Consider the following 16,567-nt stretch of genomic DNA (forward strand, 5'->3'; position numbering starts at 1 on the left):
AATTGTCTCCTCTCTATTTCATCCAGGACCCAGCCGATGGAATGATGACATCCACAGCCTCCAAGAACTACACCCAGGGAGGTGTGTCCATGTTGATTCTAAATACAGCCAAAATGGCAAGAATAGCCATCATAATCACCAACATCTAGAGACTCAAGCACATCACCTAAGTCATAGCGTTTGGTTTCTGGGTTTTAAAGTTTTGTTTTCATCTCATAACGAAAAATGCACGCAGTTGATCTCCACAGTCCTTAACAGACCCAAAGCCTCTTCTGAGAGTCAAGGTAAACTCCAAATTTGAACCTCAGTAAACTAAAAAGCAAGGGGCACGCTTCCAGTATCCGATGGCATGTAACAAAGAGCCCATCCCCAAAGGAGGGGTGGGAGGAGAGCAAATTAAGACAGGGGCAAAAGATGACCAAAATTCAGCCAGGCAAACACCAAACCTTATAGCCCATGTCTAGCACCTGGAGCTCATGAAGGAACAGACTCCAATAGGCATAGGTAGTCTTGGATTTCAGTTCTACACAAAGCACACAGATTCTCTCCTAGGCTGGCTCTACATCTTCGCTATGGAGCTCCTCAGCCATCCTGACAGTAATGACATCCTGGGACCTCCTCTGCAACTCTGCCTTCACCTCCAGCTTCATGCAATGGCCTCTCATGGATTTCTTGCAGGGAATCCAGGGATCCACTTGGTCTGGAAATGCATTTAGGGATGTTTGGGACATCACTTGTGGCCTCTCTATGAAGGGTAGGTTGGGACTGTAGATCTGGTCTTGCAGGGTGAGGAGGCCTGCCCTTTGATTTCGCTACTCGGTGAAGAGAAACCGGAGTGTAGAAATGTGCTTCGGCAATGACAGATGTCTCGGAACCAGGGCGCTCGCTCGGAGGATGCTGGAAGATGCAGCCAGTGGTAAGGAAGAGCAGGAGGAAGATGAGGCACCCCGTGGGAACTGGAGATGTCCTCATAGGAGGCGAGGCTCAAGTCGGGGACTTCGTGCACAAGGAGCCAGAGGAGTGAGGTGACAGTGAACGCTGCCATCACCCTAGAGCCCCTGATGTCAGGCCTTGCCGGCCACCATGGACCGTGTCTCTTCAAACCGTGAGGCAAAGTAAGCCCTTTGTCCCGTAAGTGGCTTTGTGAGGGATTTTTGTCACAGCTGCATGTATGGTAATTAGGACACCATGTAAACGATTTTACAAAGCCCACACCACTACAAACTCATTCCAGTATTTGAAGGGTGTCATGTGGTGGGGCCCGTCTCCCCATTCTGGGTCACGTCAGAAAGAAATCTGGAGGCCCAGGCCAAGAGAGAAGCACATTTGGCCATACCCTGAAGAACATCTTTCTGATAGAGTACTCCATGCAGAAGAGAGAGGCTTCCAAGAGACATCTTGGAAGATGTCCTCAGCTTAGTCTGGGGGCTACCTGTTCAGAATGCCTGGGTAGCCACCAGCCTGGAGACTCCCGAATTCTTCAATGTCTGAAGTCCTGTGGGGGTTTAAATAAGATTGACCCCCATAGACCCATATATTTGAATGTTTGGTCACCAGGAAGTAGAATTGTTTGAAAGGATTAAAGGAGGTGTGGCCTTGCTAGAAGAAATGGACCACACCAGGCCCAGGGCCTCTCTCTCTCTATCTCCCTCTCTCTCTCTCTCTCTCTCTCTCCCTCTCCCTCTCCCTCTCCCTCTCTCTCTGCCGCCTGTGCAACAGGCTCTCTGCCTCGTGGTGCTATGCTTCCTACCATGATGATGATGGACTAAGCCTCCAAAACTGTAAGCCTGCCTCCAGTTAACCGCTTTCTTTTATAAGAGTTGCCTCAGCCATGGTGTCTTTATAAAGCAATAGAACAACGCTTAGACAAGTCCCATTGCTGGGAAAGTAAACCAAAGCCTGATCCAGTTATAACTGGCCCTGACCTCACTTTCTTTATGCCATTCTCTTCATGACCCAGAGCCCCACATCCTGCAGAGACATAGCACACTGGGAATTGACAGTCCAGTAGGAACACGGTGAAATGAAGGCAATGAGCATGAACAAGCCACCTCCTGTTCAAAGTTCCCGACACGTTTGTTCACTCACTGCAAACCCAGGGAAGTGGACTGGGCAGAAATCTCTATTTCTGCTCTGCAGAGAAGGGGACTCGGGGAGCCAGGGCCTGTCCAGCAGCTTCGGCCAGTGAGGACAGGGTGGAAACAGGAGAGGTGGTATATGCCAATCACTGCAGCACATAACGGCTCCAGCCCCCAGAACAAACAGCACAGGCATCATGATCTGAAATTTGTCCTTTGAATATCTTTGAAGAACTGTGATGGAATCTTGATGGGGATTGCATTGAAACTGTGGATTACTTCTGGTAAGATGGCCACTTTTACTATATTAATCCTACTGATGCATGAGCATGGGAGATCTTTCCACCTTCTGCAGAGACAAGGAATGGAGGACAGACAAACCTAAGGCTGCCCCAAAGGGTATCTGAAAGTCTTCCCTGGAGGAAGACGGAATGACCTACATTGCAGGCTGAAGCAGGCTAGTGCAGCATCAGGGACTGTTAAGGCAGGGACTCCCCAGATGCACTGAGTGGATCAGAGCTGGAGCAGGTGCTTACCTGTCACTCTGGCCTGGAGGAAATGTTTCACTTGTTTAAATGCTGGCTCAATGGCTGGGATGGCTGAATACTCCAGCCTTATGTTATCTTTCTCTTGTTTGGGTGGGGGAAAATGCCTGACATAACAGTCTACCGCAAAGAATTATTTACTTTGTGTCATAGTTTCAAAAGTTTCAGTCTGTGGTCCTTGACCCCCTGGGTTGTGAGCCCGTGGTGAGGTAGAGCTTGATGGCAGAAACAGGTGGCAGAGACCACTGAGCTCACAGGTGACAGGGAGCAGAAGGCAGAGCTGTTGCTTTCCTGTGCTCTCATTCAATCCCACCTGTGTTCAGTGACTCCGCCCCCTAATTAACCCTCTCTGGAGACAAGCTCGCAGGCACACCTGTGGTGCTTTCCCAGTCTCAATACACTCACAGAGATACTCAAATGTAACGTCACAGGATGGTTGGTTTGTATCCTAACTTACTCCTAAGCTGCATCCCGTGGACAGCAGCTTCTGACACAGAGGTGTGTAGTGGTCTTTGCACATCTCAGACAGGCTGCAGACTAGCACCCTTAGAGACAGCCATGAAGCACTCTGCAGAAAGAATGCTGTGTCCTAGTCCAGATTCCAAGAAGCACAGCCCGTTGGTTAATAATAAAGCACTGTTGGCCAATAGGAAAGCAAGATAGGCGGGACTAGGAGACAAGGAGGAGAGAGGAAGTAGTAAGGAGGAGTCAGCATGGAGAGACTGTGGAGACGCTGGCCCCTCTCTTCAGTAAAATAAGACCATGTGGAAATACTTAGATTAATAGGAGTGGGTTAATAATTAAGACAGCTAGCCAATAAGAAGCCATACTCATCAGCCAACAGTTTCATAACTAATATAGTATCTGTGTTTATTTGTGGCAAAACAGCTGTGGGAACCTCACGTTACACTAAGTATTTCCACATGGCCTCATCTTACCCGAGAGAGCAGCTACCTTCCCAGTCTCACGCGGCACCTGCTCTCTGCCTGCACCTCCCAGATTCTCCTCTCCTAGTCCCACCCATCTCCCTGCCTCTATTGGCCACACTACTTTATTCATCAACCAATAAGAGAAGCATATATACAGAAGGACCTCCCCATCATATAAGCCCCTCCTCTGCCGTGACGGCTAATTCTGCATGTCTCCTGGGACAAAGAGCACAGAGATATTTGGTGAATCATTATATTATGTCTGTCTTTCTGGGTGGTAATAATATCTGAATCTGTAGGGCAAACCAAAACGACCTCCCGTTGTGGCTGGCCCCACCCAACCAATCCAGGAGAGGCTGGGGTGGAAACAGATTGCTAGGCAAGGAAGGGTGCTGTCACTCTTTATTGTTAACCTGTGACATCAGTCTTTTCTGTGTCTGTCTCAGCCTTGAACTGAAGCCTACACCATCTACATTCCTGGCCCCCAGCTGTGTCTGGACCCAGACTGGAGCCATCAGCAAACACTCATGAGTCCCCAGCATGGCAAACACAGATCATGAACTTCTCAGGCTCTGGAGTTCCACAAGCCAACTTGTCAGTGAATCACAGGATGTGTTGGTTCTGCCTTTCTGGAGAATCTAAGCTACTAACATACCTGTTGGAAAACACTACTTACCACACCCCCTCCTCTTTTCTTATTTTATTTATTTACTTTTTTTTATTATCACTGCCATGGTGATTACTGTGTATCTGCTTTGTTGGCTTCCTGATCTCTGACCTTATGGACAAAAGCCAGAAGAGTAATGATGCCTAACTACTTCATTCAGGGAGAAAGGCACAGCCCGAGGACCAGACTCTCAGGAAGAGATATGGGTTTTCCTGTCTGTAGACCAGTCAGTGGGTTGTAGGTAGGAAGTTTGCAGCTGGAATTGCTTTCTCCTCCTTCTCCTCCTCCTCCTTCCCTTCTCAAACTTCTCAAACTCCTTCTCAAACTCAGAGAACTGCCTACTTCTGCCTCCCAAGTGCTTGGAATTGCTTTTTCAAAAAGGGCACATCTCAGTCAGAGGGCTGAACGGGGGTGTTCCACTCTGTGCCTAACTAGCTTCAGGGAGACAAACGTAGTTTAAGTAAATCATTCATGAGTCAAAACCAACAGACCAAACAACAAACCCAGAGAGTGGGTAGTCTTTATTGACCTCTTAAGATGTTGTACACCTTGCAGAGTCTCTCTGGAACCCTGAGCAACTAGCCAGCAAGAGAACAGCAACTTCCTCCATTAATGGCTCTTTGTAGGTGGTGAGATCCATAATGCAAAAGAGCAGATTTACCAACTTTGGGTTTTAGGGTTCAACATTATCAACTTGGACTTGAAGTGTGTCCGGACTGACCTCGATCTTATACAGCAAGTGTGCACATAGGCCACGAATGACACACGTGTGCAGTGTGACGGAATAGAGATGATACTGAAAACATTACCAGAGGAGGTGAGCTGCCCTGTGCTGAGGTAGTTTCTTAGGGGCAGCAAAATCCCTGCTGGGCTTCTGTGGTGGGACACGGCATCACACCACGGTAGCCTCATACCCCGGATCCCTGAGACGCGCATGCAGGGACTCTGGGAGAAATCAGAGCATGTTTCGCAGGACTCTGCCTTGTAGTCGGTTCTGCTACATCACAGATGTGGACCTTCTCAAGAGGTCCCATTCTGAGCCTTGTTTCTGGACGAGAATCCCGAGCATCCCATTCGGGCTCTTGTGAATGGTATATGATAAAAAATAAACCAAGCACTCCGCGCTGAACCTCATCATGCAGCAATATCTCAGCAAATCAGAATGTCCTCATCTATTGTTCCCCAACATGTACCCACTCCTCAACCCAACTCTACCCGTTGTGGGGATCCGTCACCCCACGGGGCTGGGGACACCACTACAGACAAGGAAAAAGACATCCGAGGACACCCTGTGAGATCATCTAGCTCCAACCCTGGAGCTTCACTCTACCCTGGAGCTAGACTCTACCCTGGAGCTAGACTCTACCCTGGAGCTTCACTCTACCCTGGAGCTAGACTCTACCCTGGAGCTTCACTCTACCCTGGAGCTAGACTCTACCCTGGAGCTAGACTCTACCCTGGAGCTTCACTCTACCCTGGAGCTAGACTCTACCCTGGAGCTTGACTCTACCCTGGAGCTTGACTCTACCCTGGAGCTTCACTCTACCCTGGAGCTAGACTCTACCCTGGAGCTAGACTCTACCCTGGAGCTTCACTCTACCCTGGAGTTAGACTCTACCCTGGAGCTTCACTCTACCCTGGAGCTAGACTCTACCCTGGAGCTAGACTCTACCCTGGAGCTTCACTCTACCCTGGAGCTTCACTCTACCCTGGAGCTTCACTCTACCCTGGAGCTTCACTCTACCCTGGAGCTTCACTCTACCCTGGATGGATTCGCATCTTTTTCTCTGTCTGGGTGTAGGCATGGGGGCCAGACGAGGGCATTAGATCTGTGACAGGAACTGAACGTCCTCTTCAAGAGCAACAAATCCTATTAACTAATGAGTCAAATTATCAATAAATTAACTCCAGTCACCAAATTAATATGTATGCATGCATGTATGTATACATACATACATACATATGTATTTTTAATGACTAAAAACAAGCGGGAATGATGCATGACAATTGTTTCTGGAAAGTCTGATCTGGGCTTGGTGGCTGACACTGTAAGCCCCAGTTCTTGAGCTGGGAAGGGGCTGTCCAGCTTTGAAGTGAGCGTACACAACATAACATCTTAAAAATAAATGCTTCCCATTTGTAAAAAGCTCAATTGGTGGCCCCGAACTTTCTACTGAAGCAGCACATTTAAAGTCATGTTTCTTAGAAAGTATGCTTTTTATAGCTGTATTTCTTCCTCTGGCTTCACACAGAACTGTCTTTCATGAAAACAAGCCATTCAAAGAATAGCTTTGTCAGCGTTGATGTAAAATCAAGACAGCTTTGTATCTCAGTGCATGGGCATAGCTCCAAAGAACATGAATAAGTACCTGTACTCATTTATGTCCTGGGAATGGATGTCACAGGCCAAAAGAAAGAACAGTCTGCAGGACTGATATGGCGGGCATCTCCTGACTCACGCCAGGTGACTTACGTTGACATGTTCTCTGACGTGAAACCCCCCTAACCCTCCACCACACTTACAAAACACAGCGCTGTCACCTACCAATGAGGGATAAGGGGAACATTTAATGTGTCAAAAACAACACATAAAGATACTTTTTATTTTGAAAAGAACTGATGCAAGTTTTTATAAGCCACATAAATTATGGCAAAAAGTGGGGACACTGGTTTACTTAGGTTAAAAATATTTATTCCAAGCAGATTCCCTTTTCCCCATATTAAAAAGAAAATAAGACTGGAAACATTTAGAGACTGGAAGCTGGTTAGACCCAACCCTAAATCCATGATCAGATAAAATACCACACTAAGGGAAAGAGACTGGAAAGAACAAACCCCCCATAAGTCAAATTGATCCTTAACATTTTATTAGACTTTAATTAAGCACATAAAACTGTACTACTTAATATATTTCTCCATGAACTTTTTGTGAAATTCAGATCGAAGTGTATCATTTACAAATCTTTTGTCTTTCTTCTGATCATCTATACCTTTTGCACAGTTCTTGAAAACGACGTCATCGTCCCACCTAAAAGGGAGAAAAATAAAATAAATCCTTACAATTTTATCAGGAGACAAGAATACCACACAGGCTGTAATGTAAAGCTTGATCAACACAGACACTCAGCAAGCTGCCACTCGACAACAAATGAACCACTGTGCCTACGGTGGGCGGCTGTCACTCAGAGCACAAAGATCGGCCCAAGTGTCCATTAATACTGAAGACGAATCTGCTGAGGAGCCCAGAGCAGAGCTCAGCTGATTTCAGAAGGCATGCATGGGAGGGTGCTGTGGAGTGTAGTGTATACAGAAGGTGCTGTGGAGTGTGTGTATACAGAGGGTGCTGTGGAGTGTGTGTATACAGAGGGTGCTGTGGAGTGTGTGTATACAGAGGGTGCTGTGGAGTGTGTGTATACAGAGGGTGCTGTGGAGTGTGTGTATACAGAGGGTGCTGTGGAGTGTAGTGTATACAGAGGGTGCTGTGGAGTGTGTGTATACAGAGGGTGCTGTGGAGTGTAGTGTGTATACAGAGGGTGCTGTGGAGTGTGTGTATACAGAGGGTGCTGTGGAGTGTGTGTATACAGAGGGTGCTGTGGAGTGTGTGTATACAGAGGGTGCTGTGGAGTGTGTGTATACAGAGGGTGCTGTGGAGTGTAGTGTGTATACAGAGGGTGCTGTGGAGTGTGTGTATACAGAGGGTGCTGTGGAGTGTAGTGTATACAGAGGGTGCTGTGGAGTGTGTGTGTATACAGAGGGTGCTGTGGAGTGTGTGTATACAGAGGGTGCTGTGGAGTGTGTGTATACAGAGGGTGCTGTGGAGTGTAGTGTATACAGAGGGTGCTGTGGAGTGTGTGTGTATACAGAGGGTGCTGTGGAGTGTGTGTATACAGAGGGTGCTGTGGAGTGTGTGTACACAGAGGGTGCTGTGGAGTGTGTGTATACAGAGGGTGCTGTGGAGTGTGTGTATACAGAGGGTGCTGTGGAGTGTAGTGTATACAGAGGGTGCTGTGGAGTGTGTGTATACAGAGGGTGCTGTGGAGTGTGTGTATACAGAGGGTGCTGTGGAGTGTAGTGTGTGTATACAGAGGGTGCTGTGGAGTGTAGTGTGTATACAGAGGGTGCTGTGGAGTGTGTGTACACAGAGGGTGCTGTGGAGTGTGTGTATACAGAGGGTGCTGTGGAGTGTGTGTATACAGAGGGTGCTGTGGAGTGTGTGTATACAGAGGGTGCTGTGGAGTGTGTGTATACAGAGGGTGCTGTGGAGTGTGTGTATACAGAGGGTGCTGTGGAGTGTAGTGTATACAGAGGGTGCTGTGGAGTGTGTGTATACAGAGGGTGCTGTGGAGTGTGTGTATACAGAGGGTGCTGTGGAGTGTAGTGTGTGTATACAGAGGGTGCTGTGGAGTGTAGTGTGTATACAGAGGGTGCTGTGGAGTGTGTGTATACAGAGGGTGCTGTGGAGTGTGTGTATACAGAGGGTGCTGTGGAGTGTGTGTATACAGAGGGTGCTGTGGAGTGTGTGTGTATACAGAGGGTGCTGTGGAGTGTAGTGTGTATACAGAGGGTGCTGTGGAGTGTGTGTATACAGAGGGTGCTGTGGAGTGTAGTGTGTATACAGAGGGTGCTGTGGAGTGTAGTGTGTGTATACAGAGGGTGCTGTGGAGTGTGTGTGTATACAGAGGGTGCTGTGGAGTGTAGTGTGTATACAGAGGGTGCTGTGGAGTGTGTGTATACAGAGGGTGCTGTGGAGTGTAGTGTGTATACAGAGGGTGCTGTGGAGTGTGTGTATACAGAGGGTGCTGTGGAGTGTAGTGTATACAGAGGGTGCTGTGGAGTGTGTGTATACAGAGGGTGCTGTGGAGTGTGTGTGTATACAGAGGGTGCTGTGGAGTGTGTGTATACAGAGGGTGCTGTGGAGTGTGTGTACACAGAGGGTGCTGTGGAGTGTAGTGTATACAGAGGGTGCTGTGGAGTGTGTGTATACAGAGGGTGCTGTGGAGTGTAGTGTATACAGAGGGTGCTGTGGAGTGTGTGTACACAGAGGGTGCTGTGGAGTGTGTGTATACAGAGGGTGCTGTGGAGTGTGTGTATACAGAGGGTGCTGTGGAGTGTGTGTGTATACAGAGGGTGCTGTGGAGTGTAGTGTGTATACAGAGGGTGCTGTGGAGTGTGTGTATACAGAGGGTGCTGTGGAGTGTAGTGTGTATACAGAGGGTGCTGTGGAGTGTAGTGTGTATACAGAGGGTGCTGTGGAGTGTGTGTATACAGAGGGTGCTGTGGAGTGTGTGTATACAGAGGGTGCTGTGGAGTGTGTGTATACAGAGGGTGCTGTGGAGTGTGTGTGTATACAGAGGGTGCTGTGGAGTGTGTGTATACAGAGGGTGCTGTGGAGTGTGTGTATACAGAGGGTGCTGTGGAGTGTAGTGTATACAGAGGGTGCTGTGGAGTGTGTGTACACAGAGGGTGCTGTGGAGTGTAGTGTGCACACGTCTCCTCTCACACAGTAGTCACTAGTGGGATGTCTTGGCTGTCCTCCTGTCCGGCTGCTTGCTCCTAGCCTAGGGTTTTAGATGCCAAGGCTACTTTCAAGCACTTACTGTGACTTACACTGTGCACTAACTACTGCAGGCACTGACACAGCCCTGACTCCCTCTGCCCATGCTGTCACTCCCACAGGAGTTATTTCCAGCTTGAACCAACTGCAGAAACACACAGGCCAGATGCACTTAGAGATGCACAGAGCACTGCAAACCTAGCATGCCCGACCTGTCCCTCTTCCAGGCGCAGCAGAAGCCACCCTCCTGCCTTGCGACTGCTCAGGTCAAATGCTTAGTCTGGTCTCTGAAAACTGCTCCTTGTCAGCAGCTGAGTGTACTGCTGTCTTCAAGAATGTGCGCTAAAGTTTTAGCTTTATGTCACAAGAACTGTTCTTTTACTGTGCCGAGCTTAGAGGACAGCAGCTATTATCGACTTTAAAAGAGCCTTGGTGCTGGAATGCGGACAGAGCTTTCTGTGTGCATGAGCAGGGGCATGCACTTTGTGGGTGTGGGGACGGGGACGGGGACGGGGGTGGGGGCAGGAGAGCGCTGGGGCAGCGCTTCATCCTGGCGTGACAGCCGTCGTGGAGGTGCCAGGAAGGGAAGGCAACAGGGCTGGCCCCTCACAGCTGACACACGGCAGCCCCCCCCAGCTCCTTCCTGTAAGGGCTCACTCTGCTTTCCTGTACACCCCACCCGCCATCACACCGTGCACACTTTCTCTCGCTCGCTCGCGCCCTCTCCCGCCATCACACCGTGCACTTTCTCCTGCCAGCTCGCTTGCTCGCACCCTCTCCCAGCCCTGCCTCCCAGCCTCCGGTTTCACTGCTTAGTGACCGCTCCCAGGGAATAGGAGTGTAAGGAGGTCTAAGTTTCCCACCTCGTGACCTGGATGCATATCCACGAATATTCACAACTGTATGACCTGTGCGTTTCTTACAGTATCAAACATCAATAAGGCCATGCCAAGTCCCCTGAACGCTTCTACACCTGAACTATGAGGGGCTCTTGAGGACCCTCGCACATCTCACACACTGGTGGCGTAGCTATGGTCATATTGAGACTGCTGCTCGGCAGACACTTGGTTATTATGAGTGTGCATTAAAGTGAAGCCATCCTGCAACCCTTCCTTCTCCCATTAGTCACAAATCTGACTGAGGGTAAAAGAGGAGGCAGGGCCTTAGAAGCCTTATGCAACAAACACAATACCAATCATGGACCACACACTCATGACAACCTACTACCTTTTCCCTCCTTGGTGGAGACAGGGTTTGTATGGTCCTGGCTGTCCTAGAACTGGAGCTACAGACCAGGCTGGTCTCAAACTCACAGGTCTGCCTGTCTCTGCCACCCAAGTGCAGGGATTAAAGGTGTGCCACCCCCGACCGGCCAACCCATGACTTTCAGTACCTTCTTTTAACCTTGAAGTTGGCCTGTGGCTGGGATGGGCCAGTGAGATTAAGGAGGGGGTTTCCACTCAGAATATTCTCCATTCGAATTCTCTCTTCCTCTGCTTTTTGTTCTTGTTCCTGTCACATACAGAGGCAGACACAAAGTTACTAACTCCAGGTCCACAAACCTTCCCCAGATGGCACAGGGAGAAGGGAACATTTTCTTTCTCCTTCTTTCCCTTCTCTTTTTGGAGACAGGTTCTACTGTAGCTCAAGCTGGCATGGAACTTGCTAGGTAGCAGAGGATGACCTTGAACTTCTGACCCACCTCCCGAGTGCATGGCTGTGCACCACAGGTGTGACCTAGGGCTTCGTACACGGCAGGAAAGCATTTTACCAACTGACTCACTCCTCTTCTTGTTTCTTGATAAATATCAGAAAAATCTTATTCAAAAAAGTAAATACTCTGCCGTTTTTATTACAAATATCACTGCCAACAGTCATCAGGCTCTCTCTAAATTGTGACAGGCTAAGATGCAGATGTAAACATTTGATTTAGTTACAGAGAGTTCAGGAGCATATTAATAAACATTTAAGAACATATCATCAAAGACTACTTCAGCAAGGCTAACACTTTGCTTTTTAAAAGATTACAGACAACACACTGAATGTTAATTTTACATTATTAACAATGTAAGCTTCCATCTCTAGAATTGCTGAGTTATTAACTAAGGTAGACTATTTTACTATTTTTTACATTTAATTAGAAGACTGAAGTTCAAGTCCACTTGTTCTTTTTTCTGTTTTTTTTTTTGAGACAGGGTTTCTCTGTATTGCTTTGGAGCCTGTTCTGGAACTCGCTCTGTACAGCAGGCTGGCCTCCAACACACAGAGATCTTCCTGCCTCTGCCTCCTGAGTGCTGGGATTAAAGGCGTGGCCACCAATGCCCGGCTATCGCTCGTTTGTTCTTAAACTGAGCAACATTATTCATGAGTGAACTATCTGAAAGGGTTTCACATAATTAGGGAGTTAGACTCCATTTAAAAGGACAGATCTATAGGTGTCACCGTATTTGGACATGGTGTTTCCTAGTGAATGATTCCCCCAGAGTTAAGAAGAATTCTGGTTTAGAGTGTGTGACGGGGAGGTGTGAATTCCAAACTCTACCTTTCTGGCCTGTTCTTCAGCTCGTTCCTTCTTGATCTTTTCCAGCTCTGCGAGAAGAGCTGCGGTATCATCGTCATCGCTCTCTTCTTCAAAGTCCTCATCTTCCTCCTAGGACAGATCAGGGTGACCCAGGGTCCAGAAAGAAAACTCACTACTCACCTTCCACACAGAAACCCTACTCACCAAGTCTTTGGAACAGAATTAATTTTCCTAATTGAAAAGCAAATGTACCAAATATCGTAGTTAAGACCAACAATCAATAAAAATATGATAAATAAAACCCAACAAAAAATTATGAATACTAACTAAAATATCAACTCCTGATAAAGTATCTTTCATATTTAGAAGGTCAAAAAGAATTTTCTTTTTTGGGGAGGAAGGGGAAGGAGGTTAAGGCAGGGTTTCTCTGTGTAACAGCTCTGTCTGTGCTGGAACTTGCTTTTAGAACAGGCTGGCCTCGAACTCACAGAGATCCACCTGCCTCTGCCTCCTGAGTGCTGGGGATTAGAGCTGTGTGCCCTACCACCAGGCCATAAAGGATTTTCATATGGAAACATTCCAAAACAAGTACTGCTTCAGAATGAAGCAGTGTAGTGTACAGTGTCTCACCTCAAAAGAGTTCATGGAGCTCAAAATGACCGCGTTAGCAGGCCAGAGTGCTAAGATTGCAGATGAAGGTATTTTGAGTGAGTAACAGAATTTCACTTAACGTAAAGCTTCTTATTTTATTGACTGTCGACTCTATAATTGCTGACATATGTATGCAATCAGACACTGCTTTAAAAAGGTCATGTATGTTCAGTTATCCAGAAAGTGGCACGGTGGAATCCGGTGTGGAAGGTACATTTGTAAACCCAGCACTCGGGAGGGTGAAGTAGAGGTGGGCCTGGAGGGTTCCGGTTAGCATCCATGCTCAATCTGTTCAGATTGCTTGCCTCCCTAATCATGAAGGGGCCATGTGCGTTGCATGTCTAAAAAGGGCATGGAGGCGCTGTTCACAGGGCACTCAGCCTGAGAGTGCCCCATAGAGTCACAGCAAGGAACCTTAACCTTCCACACGACTGACAATTCAGTCACAGGTCCTTTTCCACAGACTGCTTTCATGCAGGCCTCCAAACTAAGCCTCGAGTAAAAGAACTGACCCAGAAGAATACTTCGTCTTAAGAACAATTATTATATTTTAAATTTAAGTAACTTAAATTTAAATAATTAAAATTTAAAATTGAGGTCAATAATATATTTCAGGAACAGGAGGCAAAACTAAATGCAGATCATTTCACAAAGTCAAACAAGCTGGGCCCAGCGGCAACCAAACAAACCACGACCCAAACAAAAGCTGAAGCACATACATCTGTGAGCGGGTCATCGGCATCAAGGTTGGCAGCAGGAATCTGGTCTAAGCGGGGCTTCTTTGACACTGAAGAGGAAGTTGTATGTTCTGAAGAAAACAAACATTTAGCTTAATGAAGTAAATACTGCATCTAAAAATAGCATTTTAGAAACTTCTGGGCAAAAAGAATGCACACACAACAGTGACTGGCAGGGAATCACTCAGTGGCTGGCAAATAAGCCTTTGATAAATATTTGGTAGTAAATATTAAACGAATTAATGAGTTATGATGATCACAGCGTCTCAGGAAACTTAGCCAATGTTCACACACACTAGAAACACAAGACGCTTCTCCATTTCACAGAGAATAAATAAAACAGGCAGCTCTGCAGCTCTGGACAGAAGGCCTGGGTTCCAGCTGCCGTAAAGCCGGTCTATTGACAGGAACTGTATTGACAGGTACTGAAAGGATCGCTTTTAAACACCCAGATCACCATTTCTTCTAATACCAAAGCATGGGAAAATCAGACTGGAATGAACCCCATCATCATCTCTAATCACTTATCAAAGAGGAGTAGTGCACAAAAGTGTCATCTCCAGTGACCAAGACACAAACAGTTCCCACCCATAGCTGTGAGGCAGCAGACGCCCAGGCAGTGCCGGTACCTCGGGTTGGACGGTCCCTGTTTTTTTCCCTTGCAGCAGCTCGCTCTCTCTCTTCCAACTCTCTCCTAAAGTCACGGTTGCGGACCTCTTCAGGGGCATCCTGTGTAGTTTGTCTTAAGCAGAAAGAAAGTGGGTTAAAAATGTTACTCTCACTTGTCAAGGAAAAGAACCTCTATGGCTACAGCAATTTAAGACAATTCAGAATACAACAGTCTCTAATGCATAAAATGGAAGAGGTCAAAATAAAATTCTAATGTGAAGGGTTATCAATAGACAAGTGTGACGTTTCCAGTATTAGTATTAGAACAAACTGAAGCACACACTTTTCTCCACTATGGCTGCAGACTGGATGAAACTACCACAGTGCACAATTTTATTGTCTCCTTCGAATTCCATTTCTTTGAGGACAGGTAGCGTAAATGTAACAATCTAGACACAATCATAAGTCATGTGGGTGTGGTCCCAGTCTGTGAACTTGGCAGACGAAAGGCCTTATTACCTGTACTTTATCTTTGTATGAGAGGGGAGGTCTCTGCTTGAATACTGCTTTGAGAGCTGGCTCAAATCCCCTTCTCCTTTTCCTCTTCCGCCTCTTGCAGGCTCAAACGTTGGCCTGGCTGCTGTCGTCATCTTTTATCCTCTGACAAAAGTGAGATTAAGTTATATTCAGTAACACTCTCATCTTAGACATCATTCGTAAATATCTATCTTTATGACTAATTCTCAAAACTCTCCGTAAAATTGCTCAAGTAGTTTGCTTAAACACAAATTCCTAAAAGTGCAGAAAAACGAAACTCAACGTGTATACATGTCCTGCCAGGCAGCTCTTAGCTTAAACAAATGAATCAAGCGTATGAGGATCTGAGTTTGTGCTTTCGTTCTTCCGAGGTAGCCTTGGGCAAGTCCCCTGGCTCGTTTTTTGTTTTTGTCATCTCTGGAATGCTGGCACGTCTGCAGTATTACCATGACAATCCTGACACACGATGGTAGACGTTACACAACAGTGCTTTTAAAAAAATAGATGTTTGAAAAGTTCTTGTGGCCCGACCAGCACCAGCTCTGTTTTGCTGTGAGACAGGGTCTGGCTGCCCCGGAGCTAACTGTGCGGGTCGGGCTGGCCTCGAACCCTGCAGGGGCGGCCCGGGCTCTGCCGGAGGAAGGCGCGCGGGCACGCGCAGCCCAGGGCTGCGTTTCTGAGACCCCACACTCAGCAGCCAACCAACCCAGGGGGCGCCGATGTCTTCCGAGGTCCCTGATCCCCGCCGGCGCAGCCGAGCCCGAGCGAAGCCATTGGCCCCGCGGGCCTTCGGGGAGCGCGGCGCGGATCCGCCCGCCCGCCCGGCCTCCCGCCCGCCCGGCCTCCCGGCCTCCCGGGCCGCCGCAGTGCTCACCCGGCGGCGTGCGGCGTGCGGCGTGCGGCGTGCGGGCCCGGCGCGGCTCCCCGCTCACCCTCGCACCATCGCAGCTCCGCGCCGGGGCGGCAGCCCGAGACCGGAAGCGAGGCGCGACCCGGAAGCGGAGCCTCCGCGCTCCCAACGGCTGCGTCGGAAGCGCACACCCCGCAGCCGGAAGCAAACCCGGGCGTTTGAACCGTTGCTGCGGCCTCCAATCGGCGGCGACCCGGCAGGGGGAGTGGGCGTGGCGCCGTCGAGGGGCGGGGCCGCGGAGCCTTGGGGGCGGGCGTTTGAAAGCGGCGCCGCGGGGCCGAGCCTGAGCGTCGTCGCCTGCGAGTTCGAGGACCCGCTGCTGAATCCCTGCGCCTCTGCTCCCCGACCCGGCCCGGAGCGGACCCCGGCGCTGCGGGACAGACGGCGTGGGAGGCCTAGGGACTAGAGTGCCCGCCACTTAAGTGGACGTGAAGGAGGCGCAGATAGGGGCGGGCGGCCACGAGCCTTCCACAGGTACCAACCATTGCTGCGAAGCCACGAGCCTGGGAGGCAGGGGCTGTGGCGCATGGCTTGCCAAGGTGCAGATGCAGATATAGACTTAGGTGCATATATTTGCTAAGATGCAGATATAGACATAGGTGTATTTATTTGCTAAGATGCAGATGCAGATTTAGATATATGTATTTATATATTTGCTAAGATGCAGATGCAGATATAGATATATATTTGCTAAGATGCAGATGCAGATATAGATATATAGATGATAGATAGGTGATGTATATTTGCTAAGATGCAGATGCAGATATAGATACATATATTTGCTAAGATGCAGATGCAGCTATAGATGTATGCATATATATATATATAT

The 16,567-nt window shown here is 48.4% G+C and overlaps 1 protein-coding gene across 1 annotated transcript; it reads right to left on the bottom strand.

Moving 5' to 3' along the window:
* Positions 1-7,064: 7,064 nt before the first annotated feature.
* Cwc15 (CWC15 spliceosome associated protein homolog) lies at positions 7,065-14,982 on the bottom strand. Its single transcript, XM_051198930.1, has 6 exons — positions 14,811-14,982; positions 14,312-14,424; positions 13,665-13,753; positions 12,316-12,423; positions 11,167-11,285; positions 7,065-7,247 (listed from the first exon to the last, which is right to left on the bottom strand). The coding sequence occupies exons 1-6, from the start codon at positions 14,939-14,941 to the stop codon at positions 7,118-7,120; spliced, it is 690 nt and encodes a 229-aa protein (XP_051054887.1). The 5' UTR covers positions 14,942-14,982; the 3' UTR covers positions 7,065-7,117.
* Positions 14,983-16,567: the final 1,585 nt, after the last annotated feature.

Source organism: Phodopus roborovskii, unplaced genomic scaffold, assembly GCF_943737965.1.
Source record: "Phodopus roborovskii unplaced genomic scaffold, PHOROB, whole genome shotgun sequence".
NCBI lineage: Eukaryota > Metazoa > Chordata > Mammalia > Rodentia > Cricetidae > Phodopus > Phodopus roborovskii.

Coding starts and splice junctions, on each gene's coding strand:
- Cwc15 (XM_051198930.1), bottom strand. CDS start 14,941: ATGACGACAGCAGCCAGGCCAACGTTTGAGCCTGCAAGAGGCGGAAGA. Junction 12,424..13,664: donor CCGATGACCCGCTCACAGAT/GTATGTGCTTCA, acceptor GATCTGTCCTAG/GAGGAAGATGAGGACTTTGA. Junction 11,286..12,315: donor CTGAAGAACAGGCCAGAAAG/GTAGAGTTTGGA, acceptor TGTATGTGACAG/GAACAAGAACAAAAAGCAGA.